The following is a 23,249-nucleotide window of genomic DNA, read 5'->3' on the forward strand; positions in this document are numbered from 1 at the left end:
TTCAGCTTCTAAAACTCGGATCTTTTTGACCTTCGTTTTGTAATCTTGGATTCTGCTCAAATTTCAGTTACCCCTACTTTTGTGTATATTGTCACTTTGTCATTATCTAATAGTCTGAATATAACAAAGAACAATAAGCTCTGTGTAAAATTATTTGGATTATGAATTATAAATATAATATAATAATAATAGTTATCCTGACAATAGCATTCACATATCATGGCTCTTGCTGATGATGTATAAAGTGAGTAGGTGAGAGCTTTGGCAGTTCACGAATGGGCGTCACAGACCCACAGGCTCAGCTCAGCTCTCTCTCTCTCTCTCTCTCTCTCTCTCTCTCTCTTTCTGTACACATAATATGTTCGCTGTACAAAACGTAAGCTGTGGACAAACAAACTTACAAATTCCATAAATGCATGCAGATCAGTGGCCTGGCTTTTTTAGCCTTGCATGGCCTTATCCACTGTCACCTTTCCCGTTTTGATCTCAACCGTTCATTTACAAAACCTAATATCTCATTTTGTCCCCACTCGACGCCCCCTGTCTGTTCAAACAATTTTATTATGTTCAAGCTAATTAATTTAAAGAAAAATTCTTTGGTATTCTTGGAGAACTACTCATTTTTTATGCAATGGTTGTCATATATTTTGGAACGTTCAAAGTTACGTAATCCTAAATAAAAAACCCCACTTCTTCAACTACTTTGCTTTTCAGTACATATTGCAATTATTGTTTCTCGTCAAAGAGGAAGCATTGCAATTATTATTGGTTTTTTGAAATACAAAATGCAATTACTTTTAGAGACAAAAATTTCAGCAAATTTATAGCAATTTGCCCCAGCTATCTTGGCTTCTCATAAATATAGTTTTTTAACTTGGGATATATATTAATTAACCTAATTGAAAGTTTCAAAATTCAATTTAAGTCTCTTGTAAACTTGTAATAAACTTTTTCTTCTTTTCCCGCGGGGCGGGGGGTGTGGGTACCTTAAATTGATGAAGGCAAGTTTTAACTGAATTTTTTTTTACTGTAAATATCAGTAGATTGATAAGTATTTAAGATAGAAAATCATTTCGATTTCAAAAACCAAGAATAGCTTCGATTTCTTTGTTGATCTTCAGATAAGTTACATTAGCTACAATTTTTAACTAGGCCAACAATTTGCTTATACAGGAAAATGTAATATAACGTATTTTATAACCTTAACACGAATGATTTTGCATTCCTTAACACAATTGTACAATACTATCAGATCAACTGAAATTATGATACTATCTATGTTATAGTTATAGATGAGAGAAAAATAAGAAAAAAGGAACATTATTGTCAATGAACATAATAGAAGGCAAATACATTAACTTAAAAGTGTTGATGGAGTGTGCTTCGCTCATTTGCTTTAATTATTAAAAAAATTGTTTCTAAAATAATTCTCAAGTACTAAGAGTATCTGCAAAAGACTCTATTAACTTTATTTTTCAAATATCTATTTGCTTATTTATGCGGTAAAAGGGAGAGTAAAAATATGTTATTCTCCAAAAGGCTCTTCAAATAGAAATAAATTAATATTATTTTAATCAAATAAATATTTTTTTAAAAGAAAAATAAATGGTAATTAAATCAATTCTCTCTCTATCTCTCTCTCTAATAAAAAGAAATAAAATATAAATTGAAGAGAGAGAAAGTAACTCTATAAAATTAAAGAAAGAGAATCATTTTTTATTTGAAGAATCTTAATTAGAGTGTCTTTTGAAGTCATAAATGTTGATGTGACTCTTCAATTAAGTAATAAAATATTATTTAAAGAGCATTTTAGAGATGTTTTAAGAACGAGCATTTATTTTAATTTTAAGGTTCTATTGAGCGAGATTGCTCATATAATTAGTGAGATTGGCGAGTGTGATAGACAACGATGGTCGCTGTCACTGGATCATTTAATACATATATGAATATTTAGTGCTGTAGTGACGAAAGACTGAGGCAATGTCGAAAGGAAAACAAATCACCATAAATGAGGAAGGGAAGGTGAGGTCACCACGCCTGGATTGAAAGGGTCGAGACAAAATACAACAAACGCATGCATGACTCTACTGATTAAACAACCTATATAGGTCCAGAAAGCAAGCCCAAGCAGCAGCAACAAGAGCAAGAGATCGAAAAGAAGGACTCTCTTTCCTTCCTTGCCTTCATCATTTCATAGTTAGCCAGCAAAACTTATACGTCCATTCACATTTCAGTCGTACCAAGCATGTATATACAATATATTCAAAAAAGAGAAGAGAGAATGGAAAATTTGGTCAATAAATCAAGATAAGCTACGAGTAATAATTTAATTGAATATCTACATGTTGATTGGTGGACACATATCCCAGATTCCTTGCATTTGCATGCAGGCTGTATATCCTCCCCAGTGCCAATGCCATTAGGTTAATTTATCGATCTGTATATTATTGCTGCTCTTTGCTTTTAATTTTCCTTGCCTTCGATCGGTAATTTTCAAAATGATGATATTGCATACTTTGTTTTAATTTTTGTCAGTAGTTTGGTTGGTTTCAACTTGAATAAGAAATCAATTAAAGTGAGCCAAGACAATAATATTCCAGGGTTTAATGCATGTTCTAGAATGAATGATCAATGAAATTTCTTTGATGACATTGCGTCATCGTATCCTTATTACTTCGATATTGAATGACGAATATAACTCCATTTAACATTTCTGCTTTAATGCTCTTCTTTTTTTTTTTTCGTACTAATTAATTTGCCAAGACCCTCTATAATAGATTCTATTATAGTCCAAAAGGTGTTCCGAGAGGGTACATAAAAAAAATCTTCATTATCATAGCGGCATAGCCCATGCTCAAATCAAATTTTACTATAACATAATTTATATCTTAGATCGCAAAAGAATATATAACTCACAAGTCTACACCTCCTTAGTATAGACCAAATCTACCATCCGACAACACATACATGACGGAAGAAAGAGACAATTGCACTCGCTAAATAGCTTGAGTGGGCAATTGGACGATTTGTTTAATCTTAGTAACTTATTGTTTTAGGAGAAGTTTACAGGTTGATTAGATACAGATCGTGATTCGTGAAGAGGGGCATAATTTTATTTGGTCAAAGCATGAATAAGAAGAAGAGGGCAGAGATGATTGGAACACGCCAAATACGTTAGCAAGCGATTAGTATTATCTATCAGCATCAACGATTTGACCACTGACGACAAATCAAGTTTATACATCACATTGTACATATGCCAAGCCTGTGGCCTTCTCATATGCTGGATAATCTCAGCCGTTGAAATTTTCTGTGTCCCACATAGAAGCATGTTCCAGGTGTCACGTGTTCTAAATAGATTGCGTCGTCTCTTCTGTAGGTCATTGGGTAATAATATTTGGGTCCCCCCATTTTTTTAAGGTTCTTACAAATAAGGGTGATTTCATTCATTTGGATCCGCACAGGGTCCCTGAGTGATGGCTGATGGAAGTTACGGAATTAACCACCATGGTGCTCTTTAGTGGCATTTAACATTGGCTTTCGGTAAATTTCATTTTATTTAAGCATAGTATGACTTGTAATTAAACCTCTTAATTATTCTTAAAGTTAAAGTTTTTTCTTTCAACTAAAAGATTTTATGGTGAAACCCACAAGTATTTTGTAATTTGTATATTCTCACGTTATAGTTGTGAAAAATAAAATAAAATCAAACCACAGTTTCAACACCACATTATAGAATCATGTCACATTTACTGTTACTCACTAAATTGTTTCTCTCTGTGTTCGCTGATGTAAAGATCCCAAGCATTTTAAAATGTGAATTAATTTCAAGAAAAATTGCAAATGCTCTGGTCTTAGTTACTGTAGTATGTAATTACTCCCTTCTGAAGGGACCAAATCATAGCTAGCCGGCCTATGAATGTGCATAAAGAAGCTACAATTGATCTGACCTCGAGATACTTAGATAATTATTTTGACGGAACACATCAAAGTTACGACCGTTCAAGCTTTTGAAAAAGTGGCCAGCTAGAGCCTCGAAAGAAATTAACTTTTCAGCACAAGAGTTGCTTGTATATACTGTTACTGCTACTCAAGTAGTGTGTGATTAAAAGCGTTTAGTTAAGGGAAGTGAAGTAATTAATTAAAGTTTCTTAATTGCTTTCACTTTGACTTGGGTGTCGGAAGAAGATTGATTGATTCATGATTTTCAGATTTTCAGAGCTTTTTGTTAAAGGGGAAGGGCTAGCTTTAACGAAATTCGTTATACAGTGATCAGAGTTGCTGCTTTTTATTATACTGCCATATGTATAAATGAATGCTGCAGTTTTAATTGTTGATGATGGTTTCTGACAAGCAAATTAATTGGGAAAATTTTTGTTATATTTTGAGCTAAAAAGAAAAATCACCGATTCGGTGGTTGTGGAATTCAATTGGTGAGCATGGTTATTATTTATTTTTAAAAAATTATTTTTTCATCATAAATCCTGGAAAGCAATAATCACTATGGCGTTTTTCTTTTTCGAAAAACAAAAATTATTATTCCTATTACCCTCATGCCAAAGTCCAATTTTTTTTCTCTTTTTCAATAAATAATTTGTCATTGAGCAGTTTTTTCTACCAATTTTTCAACAAAATGTCAAGTGTAATTATTGGATATATAAGGATACACAAGTAATTAAATTTTAATTATATAATAATATAAATATATACATGACAATAATATAAATATACTCATGACAAAAGATTATTAAAGCGTCAAAAAAGTAGTGTACTAAATTTAAGTTCTTCTCAAATTTATTTATTGGGTATGTAAAATGTATTTAGGCAAGTTTTTCAAGAAAATCTATTAGCTAGACATGAAGATATACATGTTTACCAATTTAATAACAACCTGATGTGTATACATATGTGTTTAAAGAAACCAAACAAACTCGTAGTTACACTTAAAGAAATATATACATGTATCATAATATATTGACCGGTTATATTTTCTTTAATGTACACAAAAAATTCTCTTTCTGACTCTAATTTTTGATAGGTAGAATCTTTTTTATCTACAACAAAACCACATGTAATCCATGCTAGTCATTATTTCACTAATAACAACTCAATAAATATACGATTGGATAACTATGATGTTAGCAAACAGGAATATGTTTCTTGATGACATAATGGGTTATGATTCTCATGATTAATTTGAAGAAAATTAAATAAATACGACGTTGTTTAATTTTATAATTAAATCTCGATAGAAAAGGGAAACTTTTATTTTTTAAAAAAAAAAACAGTAATTTAGGATAAACTTTACTCTCCCCAAAAAACCAGAAAAATAAAACTTATATATTTAACTTGCTAGACAATAAACCTCATATAAATATAATAAATTAATTTTGAATCTTTATGCTACCAACATTTCCTATGGCTTCAATGTAAGAACCTTCCTCTTATGCTTAATTCCAAAAGGAGTGACCTCCCTATCACATATATCTGAACCATGCCATACGTGCCTTGGCAAATACCGTCGAAAATAGAAATACTCAGAGCTGTGATGAGAGCCTTCCAGCACTCTAACTTGTGCAAATCCCGGCCGCCAGTCATCTTCTCCGCCCAATTTGAGATACAAGTAGCAAATTGGAGACACTACACACGGACCTGTTACTTGAAACTCATCTACATTGCAAGCTTGAAATGGCTTTCTGGGCACGTCGTCGAGGACTGTTGGCCATAATGGATCAACCTGTCTCACGTGCTTGGAATTTAAATGTTTCACCAAAATGTCAGTTGATTTTGTATCACCAAATCTCAGGCTAACAGGGTTTGAGGTTTCGGCTCCTTTTGTGCATGTCGTTTCTATTGTCACTGCGTATGTACAATTTTCCTGTAACATAATACAAAGCCATATTATTACCATTTATGTTATAATATAATTACTTACCGACGCCGTACCATCTATATTATTCATTCGTTGCAAGTACTAACTTGTCTAATAGTTTTTAGATAATAAAATACATGAGAAGATACCAGATGGTTGGGGAGTTAAATAATCAAAATTGAAACTATTCTTTGAAAAGGAAACATAATATTGTTCTCCAATTTTTTTTTTCAATTTTAAAGGGAAAACAGTTCTTTCTTTATGAAATTCAAGCTTATTCACGAATTCAGTACAAATGTATACGAGCCGCAAGATCTTAATTAAAAGTTCAACAAAGTTCAAACCAGCATGGGATCTAATAAATTCGAATTCATTACCTTGTTTTTGGATTTGGGGGCACCTTCATCACCTCCTGCAAGCATAGCAAGCAAAAGCACGCAAAATATGCAGGTCGATCCACGGCAATTCTTCATTTTCTGTAACGCTTAAATGCAATCAATAAGCTGTGACGACGAATGCATAGAGATCATTCTGTGAAATTTATAGCATGGATAAATAATTCAACTATTCTTTTCTTCACGTAATGAAAAGTTTTATTCTTTGAGCTTTATGCGCCTCAGACCGTTGCTAGCTATAGCTACAAGTATGTACCAAAAAGGGTTCCTTGATGTTTACTTATACTCTTTTACTTTTGTCATGGCTAAATCTTCTCTTTTGAAGAGTAAAGCATCTTTGTTGATCTTAATGATCCTTTTTATCTTCACAATCAAAGCTATCTAGATTCGATCTGTCCTACACTTCCTTTAAAAAGATCCCAATTTACTCTACATTTCTCTTCACTGATGATTAAAATTTTATGAAAATTGATTAGAATATAATTAGTATTTTCTATAGTAGAATTTGGATAAAATATCGTAGATAAGAAGGGAGTAAAAAAGATCTTTTTATTGTTATTTCTTAATAGTTATTTTCAACTATTTTATGAAAGGAAGACCGCTGCATGCTATATTCCTCTGAAATTAAACTTAAAGATTACCAAAGAATAAATTCATTCTAAGAAGATTTGTTCTATATTCGTTGTTATTTTTCGAAAAAAAAGTTGTAGAAAGATAGCATAGTATGGAAGCCCATGAGCCTAATTCTTATTCGATACTAACTCAAATATTAAGGGCTTCAAGTCTTATACATATACTTATTAATCCAAGGTCAATTCTCAACCAATATGAAACAATGTCTCTAATACCCATGTCACGTTTAGGCTATTCTTTTCACTTGGTCATTGTTAGTGTTAGAAAATTGGTGGGTGAAGCAGGACAACAGTTAAAATGAAACAATGTCTCTAATACCCATGTCACGTTTAGGCTATTCTTTTCACTTGGTCCTTGTTAGTGTTAGAAAATTGGTGGGTGAAGCAGGACAACAGTTAAAATGAAATTGAAAGAAAAAAAATAAAGAACAAGTAGACAGAGGACACTAGGAAATTACGTCGTTCGGCTTTTAACCTACGTCCACGGGTGAAGACAGAAGAAAATATTTTACTAGTGATATGATGATTAAAAGTATTGTAATATTTTGGCTCACTACGCAAAACTCCAATACACCCAATCTCTCACTCACCAGACTCACAGGAACTTTATAATTTTAAGCCTTTAAAATTACTCAAGCTTTCTTCTTTCTCTCTCACGAATTTTGGATGCCAAAACGAAATGGGGAGCTCTCCCTTTTTATAGCCAAAATTGGCTATTAAAATTTTTTTTCTCACAGCCATTATCTTCTTCATTCTTCTTTTTCCTCCTTAAAAAAATGATTCTGCCAAATTCCATTTGTTCTTCTTCTTTCTTTTTATCTTTGTTCAAATTTAGCAGCTTCAACTCTTCCTTTTTCTTCTTCCTTGTTTTCTTTGGGCAGTACCTTTTCCCTTCAATATTTACTGCTTCAAAGTTTCTTCATTCTTCTAGATTGGTGGCTGCCAAAGCCAATTTGAATTTGGCTTGTTAAAGCCACCGGCTTTGTCAGCCATTAGTTTGACATTCTCCCACTTGGAGATTTGATTGAGAATCAATCAATCTCCACACCATCCTTTCTGTTTCGCCATTGTCAAGCTGCTTACGTCTCTTCTAGACCACAAGAGGATCTACTCCATATAAATTTGTCAGTATTGATTGATTTGGTCATAACATTTGTTAAGTTCTCCTTCGTATGGATTTTCTGTAAATCTACACTTCCATCTTCCATTACTTCTCAAACGAAGTGATATTAAACCCCTATGTGCTTTGTCTTCGAATGAAAGGCTGGATTCATTGCAATGTGGAAGGCACTCTGATTGTCACAGTATACAAAACGTTTCTCTTGTTTGTGCCCGAGTTCCTCCAATAACTTTTGTATCCAAATAACTTCCTTGCAAGCTTGTGTAGCCCCCATGTATTCTGCTTCCGTTGTAGATAAAGCCATAATGATTTGCAGTTTCGAAACCTAGCTTACAGCTCCTCTCGCAAGTGTAAACACATAGCCAGTAGTAGATTTCCTTTTATTAAGGTCTCCTACAAAATCCGAATCCGCATACCCCCTGATAGTAAATTCTGATCCTCTATAACATAATGCAACATCTGAGGTTCCTCTGATATATCTCAAGATCCTCTTCACAGCTCTTTAATGTTCTTCATGAGGATTTGTCATGTATCGACTGACTGCTCCCACTGCTTGTGCAATGTCTGGTCTTGTATAAATCATAACGAACATTAAACTTCCCATTGCTGATGCATATAGTACTCGATATATCTTCTTCCTCGCTGCTTCATTGTTAGGACACATACTTAAGGATAACTTAAAATTAACAGAAAGTGAGGTAAAAATCAGCTTACAATCTTGCATGTTGAAGCGCCGTGAGATTTTCTTTAAGTAGTTCTTATGAGAAAGCCAAATCTTATTGTTATTTCTATCTCGGTGATTTTGCATCCCAAAATCTTGTTTGTTGGTCTTAAGTCCTTCATTTCAAACTCTCTAACCAATTGTGCCTTTAATTCTTGGACTCGATCTTTGTTGGGGCCTACTACCAATATTCCATCCACATACAACAGTAAAATAATAAAATCATTATCTTCAAACCTTTTGTAATATGCACAATAGTCTGAACTGAGTCTGTTGTATCCAAGGCTCGTGATAAATGAATCAAATCTCTTATACCAACACATCGGCACATGTTTGAAACTGTATAGAGATTTGTTCAACTTGCAAACCAAGTTCTCATTTTCTATTTCAGTAAAACCTTCTGGTTGGAGCCTATATATTTTTTTCTCCAAGTTCTTCATGATGAAATGCAGTTTTCACATTTAACTGCTCAAGATGTAAGTCAAATGTAGCACACATCGCCGCCAAGACTACTCTAACGGTTGTAAGTCGAACCGCAGGAGAAAATATTTCATGAAAGTCAATACCTTCTTTCTGAGCATATCCTTTCACCACCAATCTTGCACGATACTGCTTCACTTGGTCATTGCCATCACGTTTAATCTTATAGACCCATTTGTTACCAATGACTTTTTTTTTCCGTGTGATAGTGATACAAGTTCACATGTTTTGTTCTTGTGTAGAGCCTGAATGTCTTCCTGCATTACTGTCTTTCACAAAGGAATATCTGAGTTGTTTAAAGCTTTATGAAAAGTTTCATTATTTGTTAAAAGACAATATGCAACATTGATCTCTATGACATACTTCGAGTGCCACGCTGGTGGTCGTCTCTCACGAATTGACCGACGAACTTTTAAAGCCTCAGACTCGACTAGTTTTTGTTCCTCGTGCTCTGGTGCTACTTCAGAAGAATCTGAATCTTCTTTTTCTGAATTATTTTTCACATATACTGGTACAGTCTCTGACTTTTCTTTTACAGTGTTATCATCCTCATCTCTCCTTTGCTGTTGATCTTCTACAAAGATAACATCTATGCTGATGACAATTTTGTGGGCAGTGGGGTCCCACAAACGACACCCTTTCACTTAATCGGCATACCTAAAAAAGATACACCTTCTAGATTTTGGATCTAACTTTGTTCTTTCTTGAGCATTGTACATCACGTTCACAGGACATCCAAATGCATGTATGTATAAGTAATCAATTGGATTTTCAGTTCACATCTCCATCAGTGTCTTCAATTCAATTGTCGTGGATGGTGACTGATTTACTAGATAACAAGTAGTTTTGACTTCTTCTGCCCAGAATGAATTAGGTAGACCATCAGTTCTCAACATAACTCTTATCATTTCTGTAAGAGTTCTATTTATCCGCTCTGCTACTCCATTTTGTTAAGGAGTATATGCCACCGTGAACTACCTCTGAATATCTTCTTGCTTACAAAAAATAAGAAACTCGCCGTCTGTATATTCTATATCGTTATTTGTCCTCAAGCACTTGATCTTTTTTTTCCGAATTCAAGTTCAATTTGTACTTTGTACTATTTGAATACTGGAAACAAATATGACTTTTTCTTAATTGGGTACGCCCAACATCTCCTTGAATAATCATTAATGAAAGTCATAATGTACTTTGCACCTCCTGTAGATATGTTTGGTAATTCCTAAACATCAAAGTGAACTAAGTCTAAAATGCATTTACTTCTAGCAATAGATCTACTGAATTTTAATGTATACTGCTTACTTGTAACACAATACTCGTAAAATGGTAAATTTACTGATTTAAACCTTGGAAGTAATTTTCACTCAGAGAGAATCTTCAAACTTTATTCTGAGTTTAAGATGCCACATTATCATTGACTCTTCTCCATTTAATGTGACACACGCACCAACCTCCTATGTGTTTCTCCTTTAAGCATGAATAAATTAACACCGATCTTTTCTGCCTTCATCAATACAAACGTGCCTTTAACAATCTTCATAATTCGATTGTTCACATGAGTTTTGTACCCATGACTATAAATTTATCCTAAAGATAATAGATTTTTCTTTCGACCGTTGACATGTCATACCTTCTCAATTGTGCGAATTGTATCATCAAATATTTTTATTTTGACTGTACCAATACTAGCGATCTCCAAGGCATGATCATCACAGAGCCTCATGAGATAGGTTCATATATGTAAAACCATTCTCTCCAATAGGTCATATGCCAGGTAGCTTTTAAGTCTATAAGTCAAACATTAGACAATTATTTTCTGCCTTATGAAACAATTGTTACCTCGCTATAGAGAATTTCGCCATCATCCGAAGTACTTACTACACACCCTTGAGCATGAGATGACTCAGATTCTTTACCATTTCTTTTCTTCTGATTGTTCTAACAGTTTTTCTTAATGTGCCCTTTCTTGCCACAATTGTAGCATTTAATATTTTTCTTACTTCTGGATTTTGATTGACCATGATTGTGATTCCCATTAGGGCCACGTTCTGTTGATCTCCCTCTCGCCACCAATAACGCTTATACTTGTTGCGAACTTACTTGTCGTTTTCCTTACTTTTCTGCCTGCTATCCTCATTGAATATGGAAGCTGCAACATCGTCGAAAACTAGAATGTCATCTTGATTGTTTTTCGTTAAGTTGATGATGAGTTGATCATACGAATCTGGTAGACTTTGAAGTAGAAGCTCCGCACATTCATTTTCCTCTATATTATGACCCAACGTTATCAATTGTGAAAATAGAGTTTTCAAGGTGTTGATGTAGTTGGTCACCGATGTAGATTCCGTCATTTGAAGAGTATAGAGTCATAGAGTCTCATTTTTAAGAAGATCTTATTGTGCAGCGATTTGGCCTCGTACAATTTTGTGAGAGTATCTCATATTTCTTTTGCTGTCTTTTTCTCTACCACACTGGATAATACTCTATCCGCAAGTGCAGAGTGTAGATCAGAAATGGCATTGCCATCTATCTCGTTCCACTTGTCATCAGTTATCTCCATGGACTTTTCTCCAATTGTTGACAAACAATTATTTTTCCTCAATACAGCTTTTATCTTCATTTTCTACAATAAAAAATTATTTTTGTTGAACTTCTTAATTTCGTATTCTGCTGCCATCGCTTTTCACCATAAACTAACTTTACTAGGATTGGCTCTCACTATCTCACATGAACAGTAACCATATACATGAATAACACCGTATACATGAACAGTGCCGTCTTCGTGAACAATGTCGTATAGGTGAATAATACCACCAACTCTAAAAAATATAATCAGTAGCTCTGATACCACTGTTAGAAAATTGGTGGGTGAAGCAGGACCACAGCTAAAATAAAATTGGAATAAAAAATAAAGAACAAGCAGAAAGAGGACACTAAAAAATTATGTGGTGTTAGCCTATGTCTACGGATGAAACAGAAGGAAAATATTTTACTAGTGATATAAGGATTACAAGTATTGTAATATTTTGGTTCACTACCCGGAATCCCAATATACCCAATCTCTCACTCATTAGACTCACGAGAGCTTTATAATTTTAAGCCTTTAAAATTACTCAAGCTCCCTACTTTTTCTCTCACGAATTTTGGATGCCAAAACGAAATGGAAAACTCTCCCTTTTTGTAGCCAAAATTGGCTATTAAAATATTTTTTTTCTCACCACCATTATCTTATTCATTCTTCTTTTTCCTTCTTTAAAAAAAGCTGCTGCCAAATTCTTTTTTTTTTCTTTCTTTTTGTCTTTGTTCAAATTTGGCAGCTTTAACTCTTCCTTTTTCTTCTTTATTGTTTTCTTTAGGCAGTACATTTCCCCTTCAATATTTGCTGCTTCAAAGTTTCTTCATTCTTCTATATTGGTGGCTGTCAAAGCCAATTTGAAATTGGCTTGTTAAAGCCACCGACTTTGTCAGCCATTATTTTGACAATTAGGTGGAAGATCAATATAGGCTTACACTCATAAGTAGGTTTGACTTTCATATCATATAAAAGCTCATGGGTTTAATTCATACTTAAAGATAACTTGAGGAGTTTAGGCTTTGACTAAGCCTTAGAAACTTAACCTTAAATCAATCCCTAGCCTTGCTATAGATAATGTGTCTAATGCATATACAAAGACCTTTACTAAAATTCTAGAAACATATATATTTTATATTTAGCGATACAGTCCTCTTACACAAAGATATGGTACCTAACTCTCTAACATTAATAAAACAAAAAAAAGGAAAAAATTAAAGATGTTATTTGATCAACAAATCAAATTACTTGAAATTAGCACTTCTATTTGTTCTTTACATAGACATTTTTACAGATATTGGTGTATGATGGTTGCGTGTTACGAGTAAGTATCTTCCAGAAGGCATAACCTGGGCTACATGTGTCAGTTTTCGGCGTATAATATGTTGTTTTGAAGTTTGTGATGAAATACACCAAATCCAAAACTGGTTGTACCATTTTACCTTGTGGTCTAGCTGAAAATTCCACTTCTTTCTTGATCATTTTTCAGTTTTAAGATATTTTCCTATTTTTCATGTTTCTTCTAGAATTTTTATCTTTTTTTCTAGGCATTAAATTTAGACACCGTTTGCTTTGCTTTTCTTATTTAGATTAGGAGAATTTTATTATACCGTTTGCTTTGCTTTTCTTATTTCTAATTAGGAGAATTTTATTATAGAATAATATTTCGAATTTGCCTATTTTAATAAATTCACGATAATTAAGAGTTATTATATAAGGAGGTCTAAAATCCTAATTTTATTAATTCAAACTAATTCCCATAAACCATCATTATTAAAAAATCAGTGTTTCTTGTATCATTCAACTTTAAACGTTTCTGTTTTGTCAAACATCCGATAATGACTCCATTTTGGTAGCTTCAAACCCATTACCCGAGGCACATTCCAAGCTCGGATGAGCATTCTTTAAAAACTTTTAGCGTTGTATTATCTATTTGTTTTATTCCAAATATTTTTTTTAAAATTTTTTTAAGTACGGTAAAATCAAGAAAGAGGATTTCAAAAAAGAGTTGAGGAGGCCGACGTGCCCTCCTCTTGACGAAGGTGTGCTTTGCCCTTGAAACCATGCTACTACGAGAAGAATTAAGAAATAAAAAATGCTTGCCAACATGCATATTGCAATTATTATTATTATTTTTAAAAAGCAGTATATGCGTTTTGAAAACTTTTACTTCTGAAAAAACTTTTATTTATTTATTTATTTTGGGTTCATGCTATCATAAACATTATGGGATCATGAAATCTGTTCTTTTTTCAATTTTTGAGTAACTTGTCGAAAGAACTTTGCAGAAAGCTATAAAATAAATTGTCACTGAGTATGTTACAGTTGACTAATAAACATCAAAACGACATTTCATTTCCAACATTGCAATCAAACTACATCGAAATCTTGGGAGTTTTTGCATATCCCTTAATATACGCTAGCTGATTTTAAAATACTGCAGCTTGCTTGATAGAAAATATACCATGACTCTTGAGGTTGCCTTACCATTCATCTACGTATCTCTTCTTCCTCTAAAAAGAAAAATTGAAAGATAATTACACACATTTGACTCTACAATGACAGCTTGATAGAATCTCTAGATATGTTTGATTTTGCTTTGTAACCAAGCAAAATCGGTTGAAATGTTATAGTTTCACTATATGTAACATGCAAGTGACAATTTGGTTTCGTGATATAATCTCATTTAGCCGTAGATTGATACTCGTGATTAATTTGAAATAGATGTTACAGTTTTGAACAGCTTTGCATGTTCTTGACTAAACTATTGTATATTATATTTGTACTACGTTATAATTAAGAAGTTGCTTTCAGAAAGTCAGTTTTGATATGCAATTTTCACCTAAAGTGGTTGAGGGATGACATGAAAAAATCTATTAATTATAACTACTTAACTCTCTTAATCTGGTAGCAAGAAGTAAACCCTTGAGTTAAACACTAACTAGAAATCATCATTAAAAAAGAAAAAAAATAAAGCAATTAATAGAGAGTGCAAAGTTATGAACATCGTGGAGAATATCTTTTGTACATAGGTGGTAATGCAATCAATCAACAAATGATTATATGACAAGTAATCAAGTATAATTTTATTTAATTTAACTTCCAACTTGTTTGGTAATTTTACAAGACATTATTGGGTAATTACAATTGATGTGTGGGACCTCCGATTGTGAAAGTAGTTGAGCTTTTATTTTCGCACATTTTTTTCGTTTTCAATATTTTCGTTAATATATTGCAGTCTACCGACATTGTAATCAAGTGTTTATTAGGTATCTAAATTTATACAGTTATAGCAAAGCCCAAGGATCTACTAAGCATAACTAAAAAAAAATATCAACTTAATACAAGTAAGGTCTATCCGACACTTATAAATATTCAAGAGACTCGTGTTAGGGTTTTCTTTTTTTCTTCCCAATTATCATCTCAACAAAGTTAATTATTGTTTCTTAATTGTCATTATAACAAGGATTTGGATTTGGTATTGAGTTAGATGCACTAAGCTTTTCATAATCTTTCGCCTCGTACAAGTTTATACCAGCACAGTAAATTTTAATTATATTTTGTTTCTTTACAAACACTGTAACTGTCAATTACAATTTAGAAAAATTATAATACAAAGTTAAGCTCGTTATAGAATCAAAACTCTTGTAACAAAGTTGGCTTGGTTTTTAAATTAACTTTCCGTATTTATTATTTTGCCCGAGAGAAGACATAGAAGTAGGCTAACAAAATAATTTTTCTAGAACCCTAAATGGCTAAATCATTGTAAAAGCAGAAACATTTTATTTCTATAATAGGTATATGAATTGAACAAGCTAAGGTTTGACCTGAAAGCAAAGGCGGTCAAAGAAATTAGAATTGATTAACTTTGACATCACTCTACAGTAGTTCTAACAACATTTTTTTTTTTGGGAGAAATAGTTCTAACAACTCGTCATCTCAAAGTATCTATTGCATCCTACCACCTAATCAACCAAACACACCCCTTCACTCTCCCTCTCTTTATATATGTAACAACCATAGAAGCTCTGATGAATACGTACTTGATACATTGCTCTCTCTGCGATAACATTTTCTCAAAGGTGAAAAAAGAGGAGCAGCTGCTGAAGAATAGGAAGTAACAGTAATGGGTGCTTCTCCGGCATTAATGGGATTTGTTTTACTAACAGTTCTGTCATTGTGTCTCCTTCCGGAATCAGTACTTGCCATCACAAGACATTACAAGTTTAATGTGCGTACGTGTATAGCGTATATGGCCTCGGATTTATGTTTTAATTTATCAGGAGGCTACTGTTTAGAACTTTTAACAAACTGTCAAAATTGAAAATTTTCTGTAGGTCGAATTGAAAAATGTTACTCGCCTGTGCCACACCAAGACCCTTGTATCAGTAAACGGGCAGTTTCCAGGGCCTCGTATTGTAGCAAGGGAGGGTGACCGGCTTCTTATCAAAGTTGTTAATCATGTTCAGCACAATATTTCCATCCATTGGTATAGAAAATTATGAATATATATTAAATAAAAATAATATTATTTTTTTGATCATATATAGGCATTGCAAGTTATGATTATTTGTTTGGCATAACAGGCATGGAATTCGACAGCTTCGAAGTGGATGGGCTGATGGACCGGCATATATAACACAATGCCCCATTCAAACAGGGCAGAGCTACATTTACAACTTCACTATCGTTGGCCAAAGAGGCACCCTCTGGTGGCATGCTCATATTTCATGGCTCAGATCTACTCTCTATGGTCCCATTATCATTCTTCCCAAGCGTGGCATTCCTTATCCATTTGCCAAGCCTTACAAGGAAGTTCCAATCGTCTTTGGTAATTATAACTTAAAAATAAACATATTCGGAATTTGCCAATTTTGCCTCTTCGGTAACAAAACTTATCACTTAAATAGTAATGCTTGAATTGCAGGAGAGTGGTTCAAATCAGATACTGAGGCCATCATTAACCAGGCCCTTCAAACAGGCGGAGGCCCAAACGTATCTGATGCCTATACCTTCAATGGACTTCCTGGGCCTTTATATAACTGCTCTGCTAAAGGTATCAAATTGCATCAGTGCTATACCAAGACATTTTCAAATTATTTTTCAAATGTAATCTTAATAATTGGTTTTAATTTGCATAAACTTGTATGAACGGACAGATGCATTCAAGCTGAAGGTGAAGTCTGGAAAAACTTACCTTCTCCGATTAGTCAATTCTGCACTCAATGATGACCTCTTCTTCAGTATAGCAAATCACACCCTCACAGTTGTCGAAGTGGATGCTGTTTATGTCAAACCTTTTGAGACCGAAACGCTAGTCATTACCCCAGGGCAAACAACCAATGTTCTTCTGGAAACCAAACCTCATTACCCAAGCGCCACATTTTTCATGACTGCTAGACCTTATGTCACTGGCCTAGGCACTTTCGACAATTCTACCGTTGCTGGCATCTTAGAGTATGAGAAACCACTCAATTTCATTCATTCGGGCAACTCCATTAAAAAACTTCCACTCTTCAAACCAATCCTACCACCTCTCAACGACACAAACTTTGTAACAAATTTTGTAAATAAGCTTCGAAGCTTAGGAAGTGCACAATTCCCTGCCAATGTGCCCCAAAATGTTGACAAGCGATTTTTCTTCACGGTAGGCCTAGGAACAAGCCCCTGCCCTCGTAACCAAACCTGCCAAGGTCCCAATGGAACAATGTTTGAAGCTTCAATCAATAACATATCATTTGTAATGCCAACAACAGCTCTACTCCAAGCTCACTTCACTGGCCAATCAAATGGTGTTTACGTTCCTGATTTTCCCACTAGTCCATTGATTCCATTTAATTACACGGGCAACCCACCAAATAATACAATGGTAAGCAGTGGAACAAAGCTGGTGGTGCTTCCATTTAACACTAGTGTGGAGTTAATAATGCAGGATACAAGCATTCTTGGAGCTGAAAACCACCCTCTTCATTTGCATGGCTACAATTTCTTCGTTGTTGGTCAAGGTTTCGGAAATTTTGATCCAAATAAGGACCCTGCAAAATTTAATCTTGTTGATCCAATTGAAAGGAACACTGTTGGTGTGCCTTCAGGTGGTTGGGTAGCAATTCGGTTCCTTGCAGACAATCCAGGTGAGTAATTAGATATTAAAATAATAATTCTTGTAATTTTTTTTATAAATTTGATTTTAAGTTCATAATGATAACAATATTTGTTAACAGGAGTATGGTTTATGCATTGTCATCTTGAAGTGCACACAAGCTGGGGCCTGAAGACAGCTTGGCTTGTTTTAGATGGAAAGCTTCCCAATCAAAAGCTACTTCCTCCACCGGCAGATCTTCCAAAGTGTTGAGAAGAGAGAAATCAATCTTCATAGTTCCTTAATCTCCTATTTTCAGTTGCGGAATCGGCTGATTCGTTCTAAATAACTATTTGTCCACGTGGAGCTTAGAGAAAATGAGCGCACAATTATTTTGTAAAATTGATATTCTTTAATGTTGGTGCAATATAAACGTCTTTCTCACTTCTAAAAAGTAATTTTTTAAAAAACAATTTCCATGAACTTTTTTGTAGATTAATTATGCAGAGCATACTAAAAACGACGGAAAGGAAAGGAAGAGAAGAAACGAAAAGATAACATGAAAATTTTGTAAGCATTCTCCAGTAGTATGATCAGTTTTTAATACATTAAAGTGGCTGCTGTACTCATAGCAGGATTTTTTTTTTGGGGCAAAAAAAAAAAAAGTGGGAATTTTTTTATTTAGAAAAAAATTGCTTTACATCAATCAAATTTTGTTGATGATTACAATTGGAATTTAGTATCTGTGGCACAATGGAAACTGGCACTTAATGTTCCTTTTGGTTACAAAAATTATCTACAGAAACTTTTTTCCAATGTGACACGGACAGTCTAGAAATTCTCCTTGTGGAAATCAAACCGGGTTGGTGACTCTAGGCTAAATTCAAGACAAAGCTCCTTCAGGGTTTTTGTAAGTGTTGCACTCCCACAATAGAACACACCTACAACATTAAGCGAATATTTTTATTAGGAATGATCTGTGGTATGAACAGAAAGTTAGTCTTGATATATAATTACCTATTCGGGAAGATTCATGGTCAGTTGCCAATTGACCGAACACCTTTCTCCAGTTTGGTCTTGCAAAATGTGTTTTTATCTGTTGTTATAACGTATATTAATTAGTAAAGAAACTAACGAATTGTAAAACGCCAGTGAAATTATGCAACGTATTAGTGTGCTTGATTTGTGAGCTACCCGACTTTCGGAGACAATATCAACTCCATTCTTAGCATGTTGCAGTTTCTGAACCATGGCAATGAGCGCAGACCTAGCATCTCCTTCTTCATACACACTCGTTAAGTAGTTGTGCATTTCTATCACATTCTAAGCAGTCAAAGAACCCAGAAAACTGCCAATTAATATGATTTGATTAATGTTATGGAAGAACATATAACAAATAAAATTTTTACCTTGTCATCATGATCTGCAATGTCATCCATAACACCTTTGAACCATTCAAATGAGCCTTGTTCCCTTGTTACCCAATAGAAGTAAGCCCTCTCAGGGCCTTTCTTGAATCCATTTTCTAGGAATTCCTGCATCAGCCAAATTTTTGGTTACGTTGAAGCCTAATAAGCCTAATAATGTTTATGCTCATAATTTCACTATAAAATTTGATTTGCCTTGTTACGTACGGTGTCCCTTTCATGCGACTTGATGTGGTTCAGGAGATCTTTTATAATGCTAATAAATGGAGTAGCTCCAATTCCCAATCCAATGAGTAAGAGGATATCATAGTTCTTGTAATCCTGAGCTGGGGCTCCATATGGTCCCTTGATGAGGATTTTCGGAAAGCTACATGGTGATCAAAGCCATATCGGACCTGATAATCTAGGAATATTATAATCTGTAACTTAAGCTAACTTGAGTTGAATTCCTCTCACCTAGCTTGTATCTGCTCAAAATTGGCATTATTTGCTGCAGATTTAGTTTCCATTCTCATCAGGTTTCCCCTGTTTGGTTTTGCTGGCGCTGGAGCCTCACAGACCTGAAAGAGAATGAACATTAATTTGCGGGCACATTTGGGATTGAGGTGCCGCAGCTTTTAATCACCATTTGCTAAGTATAAGTGGGTACTTGTAAAGCAAATGGCTTAACACCTTCTCAAATCTCTGCTTAAGTTCGGTAGTCCAATCTCCCAAGGTTCTTATGTGGACACTCAAATAGTAATCTCCTGGTGCAGAAGTGATGGAGAAAGGGTGCCTGTGACAAATGAGCAGCACTAGAGTAACTAAGTGAAAAAAAAAAAAAAAAAATTAATGGGTTTGATTATTTTTCAATCATCAGCAGAGCATCTAATAAATTTTACCACTCGAAAGGCGATAAATCTGGACACTTGACAAAAAGGTACATTCCACTTTGGTACTTGAAGCCTGGAGGTTTTGTCATGTATAGGGCTAGAACATTTCCCGTGTATATTACTGCCTGCCATTTGCAGAGAACAGAACAGATCTAATTCGCTCAGGACTTGAGGAATGTAGAGGAAGAATTAAAAAAAATTTGGTTTCTGCTGCAGACCTTAATGACTTCCACTTTATGATTAAGGTCGTGGAATTTTGCTAAAAATCTTTCATTAGCATAAAAGAGAACTGGGAAAAAGATGTAAATCCATGTCTGCAGAGAAAGAGAGATAGGACAAATAGTTTCAGCAACTCTTTAAATTGTAGTTTATATAATATACACGATCACCTTTGTAGTTCAAAATCCTATATACCGTTTTGTCGTACCACGGCTTGTCAAAAATGAGGAAAAAGCCATGCATGAATAGCAGGACATAGGCCAAAACCAGCAGATGATGGGCATACCAGAAGGAATTGAATCCCGCGAAACGGTGAAAAATCCATGGTAACTTGATGACATTCCTTCTAAAGGAATGCGTTGCAAGAGTGAATGAAATTGCCATTATAACGAGCATTAATACCCCAGTGTAGCCAACAGTATGTATCATCAAATCGTAATAGGTTGGTTGATGATAATTGAGAGCAGGACCAAGAAGGTACATGAATTTCTCCGGTCGGCAAGAGCTCAACTTGGGATAATTGCAAAGGAGATGAAAGAGAGTATGTACAATACTACCAATCGCAATTCCTAATGCGATCAGTTTGTGAAAGTTTAAGTTGTCGTCGAAAGGGATGATCTTATGGAGAAATGTCGACCTTAGTTTTGTGAGACTCCTTCTACAGACTGTTAGCAGAATTAAAGCCATATTAAATTTGAGAGTCTCTCCACAACCCTTGGCAAAGCAGACGCAGTAACCGGTGATTTGGAACACAGGTCCCGACTGCAACTCAATGAACTTCCACATAAAGAGTCCTAAGTTTACTGCTAGCCATAATGTGACGATCCATATTCTTTTAAAATTGTCAAAAATAAATTCTGTTGTCATGGAAAAGAATTTGGTGGTAGGGTTTCTATAATTTTGTGGGATCATAGCTTTGGTCAGTGTACTAGTTCTGTTGTTCATTTTGGGACCTTCTTCATTCACCATTCCCCTCAGTAAAATTTCCAGCTGCCACATCTGTTTAAAGAACAAAAAAGATTAAATTAAATGAAAAAGAAGAAAAAGAAACTATAAAAAGAGGTGGATTAATAAATTACTAGAATCAAGATTGATGCTAACCTCTATATATCCCTTACAATCGGGGTCCAGTTTTTCCATGATCAAAGCTGCATACGTACTGGAATTCTCCTTAAGGTTTGAGAGCCTGTTTGCGGAAGCACTCAACACTATAACCTCCCTCACTTCGTCCTCCGTCAAAATCCCATCACCATTCTTATCACACCTGGAAGAAGAAGAAATCACGTCAATGCGTTGTGATCTGACAAAAAGAGAGAGAGAGAGAGAGAGAATCATTTACTTACATGTCAAAGAATATCTGAAGTCGAGCATCGAGATCTTTCTTAGTCATATCTTCCCAAAACATTCTAACTTCTTCCTTTGTAATCCCATTTTCCGTGTTCACTTTCCTCCGCCGGGCCAACGCCTCAAACACTCCCACGGAAAATTCGGTTGATTCTCCCATGCCTATAAATAATGTTTGATCTTAGAATTGAAACCAAAAAAAATATCAAAAGAGAAATTTTCTGATTTTTTTTTTTTTGGGAAAAAGAAAATGCATTACCGACGCATATGCCAAATTTATCTTTAGGCAGTCTGCCGTTAACTGCAAATTGTTGAAAGCGCCTCTCAATGGATCTCCAGGCATCATTTTCTTTTCCAGTGACGGTCCTGTCAAGAAAACGTAAGCTCTGGAGGCCTCTAGCCGCGGACGACGCCGTTCTGTCCATCTTTGCGGGATTACGGATGCTGTTAGTACCGAGCATCCCACTTCTCCTGATGGCAGTGCTTGCATTCCTCCGCAAAGACGGCGCCGTCGGCGGTTTCGACACGACTCTGCCGCTCGTGTCATCGTTTATAGGTACATCTACCATCCGGTCGACCTCCAAGCTTTCCAATACCGATCTCGAATCTGCATGCTTTCTACTATTCGAGCCCGAAACCATGTTACGTTAATAATAATAACAATAGTAATATCCTTCCAGCTTATCTGTCTTTCCTAAATTACATATTTATGGCAATTAATTTAGCGTTTAGCATTTTAAATTGCCATGGAAACGAGAAAGGATGATTTTGATGAAATTGCAGGGAATTGTATGACAAGAGAAAGAGAGAAAGATTGAGGAGGGGAAACGGTCAAAATTGTTTTACAAATGGGGGGAGAAGAATTGAAAGGTTGGGTTAGTTCTGAGAGATATTAATATAGTAAACAAAAGAAACAATTCATCAGGATCGCAGGATCAACAGCCTGTAATAACCAGTTACTTTGTGAATCAACCAGGTGTAATTTCTATAAAATTTCTGTCAATCTAATGTTTTTATTACTAGAGCAAATATTTTAAGAATTGAATAAAATTTAATTATTTTAGCTGCGGACGGCCGCATTTTTTTTTTAATGCGGACACATTTTTAATATGTGTAGTTTAGAAGAGTTAGTTATTGAATGAATTATAAAACCATGCAGTTTAAAAAATTAAAAAGCTAACTCTTTTAAATTACGCAGTTTTAAAATGTGCCTGCATAAAAAAATAAAAATGAGGGCGCTCGCACTAGAGAATTATCATATATATAATTTGAATTTTGCCCTTTTTATTTGGAAAGAGAAAAAATAATGGTGTTTTAAGGAAAAAAAATTTAATGACTAAAGAAGGGTTGGGAAGTACTTTCATGGTAATTTTGTTTAAAAGAATATTTTCTTTCAAGAGGGAAACAAATTAAAAGAAACAAGGAAAAAAAAATTATATGCTATAGAGTGTTAGAAGAAGTGCATCTATCAAATGTCTCCCACCAAATGCTTTTGGATGTTTCTTCTATCATTTTT

At 34.4% G+C, this 23,249-nt stretch overlaps 3 protein-coding genes across 4 annotated transcripts; 1 reads left to right on the forward strand and 2 right to left on the reverse strand.

Annotated features, from left to right (window-relative positions):
- Nucleotides 1–5,281: 5,281 nt before the first annotated feature.
- Nucleotides 5,282–7,598, reverse strand: LOC102612301 (hypothetical protein). Of its 2 annotated transcripts, none has more exons than XM_025101810.2 (3): nucleotides 7,490–7,598; nucleotides 6,250–6,348; nucleotides 5,282–5,878 (listed from the first exon to the last, which is right to left on the reverse strand). In XM_025101810.2, exons 2-3 carry the CDS (start codon nucleotides 6,343–6,345, stop codon nucleotides 5,417–5,419), a joined length of 558 nt encoding a protein of 185 aa, XP_024957578.1. In that variant the 5' UTR covers nucleotides 6,346–6,348; nucleotides 7,490–7,598; the 3' UTR covers nucleotides 5,282–5,416. The 2 variants fall into 2 exon arrangements, with proteins under 2 accessions (XP_024957578.1, XP_006488220.1); XM_006488157.4 differs by having other exon boundaries at nucleotides 7,358–7,579.
- Nucleotides 7,599–15,819: 8,221 nt separating this feature from the next.
- Nucleotides 15,820–18,176, forward strand: LOC102612604 (laccase-17-like). Its single transcript, XM_006488158.4, has 6 exons — nucleotides 15,820–16,023; nucleotides 16,130–16,281; nucleotides 16,379–16,623; nucleotides 16,720–16,848; nucleotides 16,952–17,923; nucleotides 18,014–18,176. The coding sequence occupies exons 1-6, from the start codon at nucleotides 15,919–15,921 to the stop codon at nucleotides 18,142–18,144; spliced, it is 1,734 nt and encodes a 577-aa protein (XP_006488221.1). The 5' UTR covers nucleotides 15,820–15,918; the 3' UTR covers nucleotides 18,145–18,176.
- Nucleotides 18,177–18,702: 526 nt separating this feature from the next.
- LOC102611721 (putative respiratory burst oxidase homolog protein H) lies at nucleotides 18,703–22,374 on the reverse strand. The gene is made up of 13 exons (XM_015533304.1): nucleotides 21,993–22,374; nucleotides 21,733–21,895; nucleotides 21,491–21,653; nucleotides 20,585–21,388; nucleotides 20,389–20,484; nucleotides 20,180–20,295; nucleotides 19,971–20,073; nucleotides 19,755–19,858; nucleotides 19,494–19,665; nucleotides 19,281–19,406; nucleotides 19,066–19,194; nucleotides 18,889–18,967; nucleotides 18,703–18,812 (listed from the first exon to the last, which is right to left on the reverse strand). Exons 1-13 carry the CDS (start codon nucleotides 22,372–22,374, stop codon nucleotides 18,703–18,705), a joined length of 2,547 nt encoding a protein of 848 aa, XP_015388790.1.
- Nucleotides 22,375–23,249: the final 875 nt, after the last annotated feature.

This window comes from Citrus sinensis, chromosome 8 (genome assembly GCF_022201045.2).
Source record: "Citrus sinensis cultivar Valencia sweet orange chromosome 8, DVS_A1.0, whole genome shotgun sequence".
Lineage (NCBI taxonomy): Eukaryota > Viridiplantae > Streptophyta > Magnoliopsida > Sapindales > Rutaceae > Citrus > Citrus sinensis.

Excerpts from the sequence above, each read along its gene's own strand:
- LOC102612301 (XM_025101810.2), bottom strand. The coding sequence starts at position 6,345 with ATGAAGAATTGCCGTGGATCGACCTGCATATTTTGCGTGCTTTTGCTT. Across the intron at positions 5,879-6,249 it reads CCCCCAAATCCAAAAACAAG|GAAAATTGTACATACGCAGT; the intron begins GTAATGAATTCG and ends ATTATGTTACAG.
- LOC102612604 (XM_006488158.4), top strand. The coding sequence starts at position 15,919 with ATGGGTGCTTCTCCGGCATTAATGGGATTTGTTTTACTAACAGTTCTG. Across the intron at positions 16,849-16,951 it reads ATATAACTGCTCTGCTAAAG|ATGCATTCAAGCTGAAGGTG; the intron begins GTATCAAATTGC and ends ATGAACGGACAG. Across the intron at positions 17,924-18,013 it reads GTTCCTTGCAGACAATCCAG|GAGTATGGTTTATGCATTGT; the intron begins GTGAGTAATTAG and ends ATTTGTTAACAG.
- LOC102611721 (XM_015533304.1), bottom strand. The coding sequence starts at position 22,374 with ATGGTTTCGGGCTCGAATAGTAGAAAGCATGCAGATTCGAGATCGGTA. Across the intron at positions 21,654-21,732 it reads CTTCAGATATTCTTTGACAT|GTGTGATAAGAATGGTGATG; the intron begins GTAAGTAAATGA and ends TTCTTCTTCCAG. Across the intron at positions 20,296-20,388 it reads ATAAAGTGGAAGTCATTAAG|GCAGTAATATACACGGGAAA; the intron begins GTCTGCAGCAGA and ends TGCAAATGGCAG.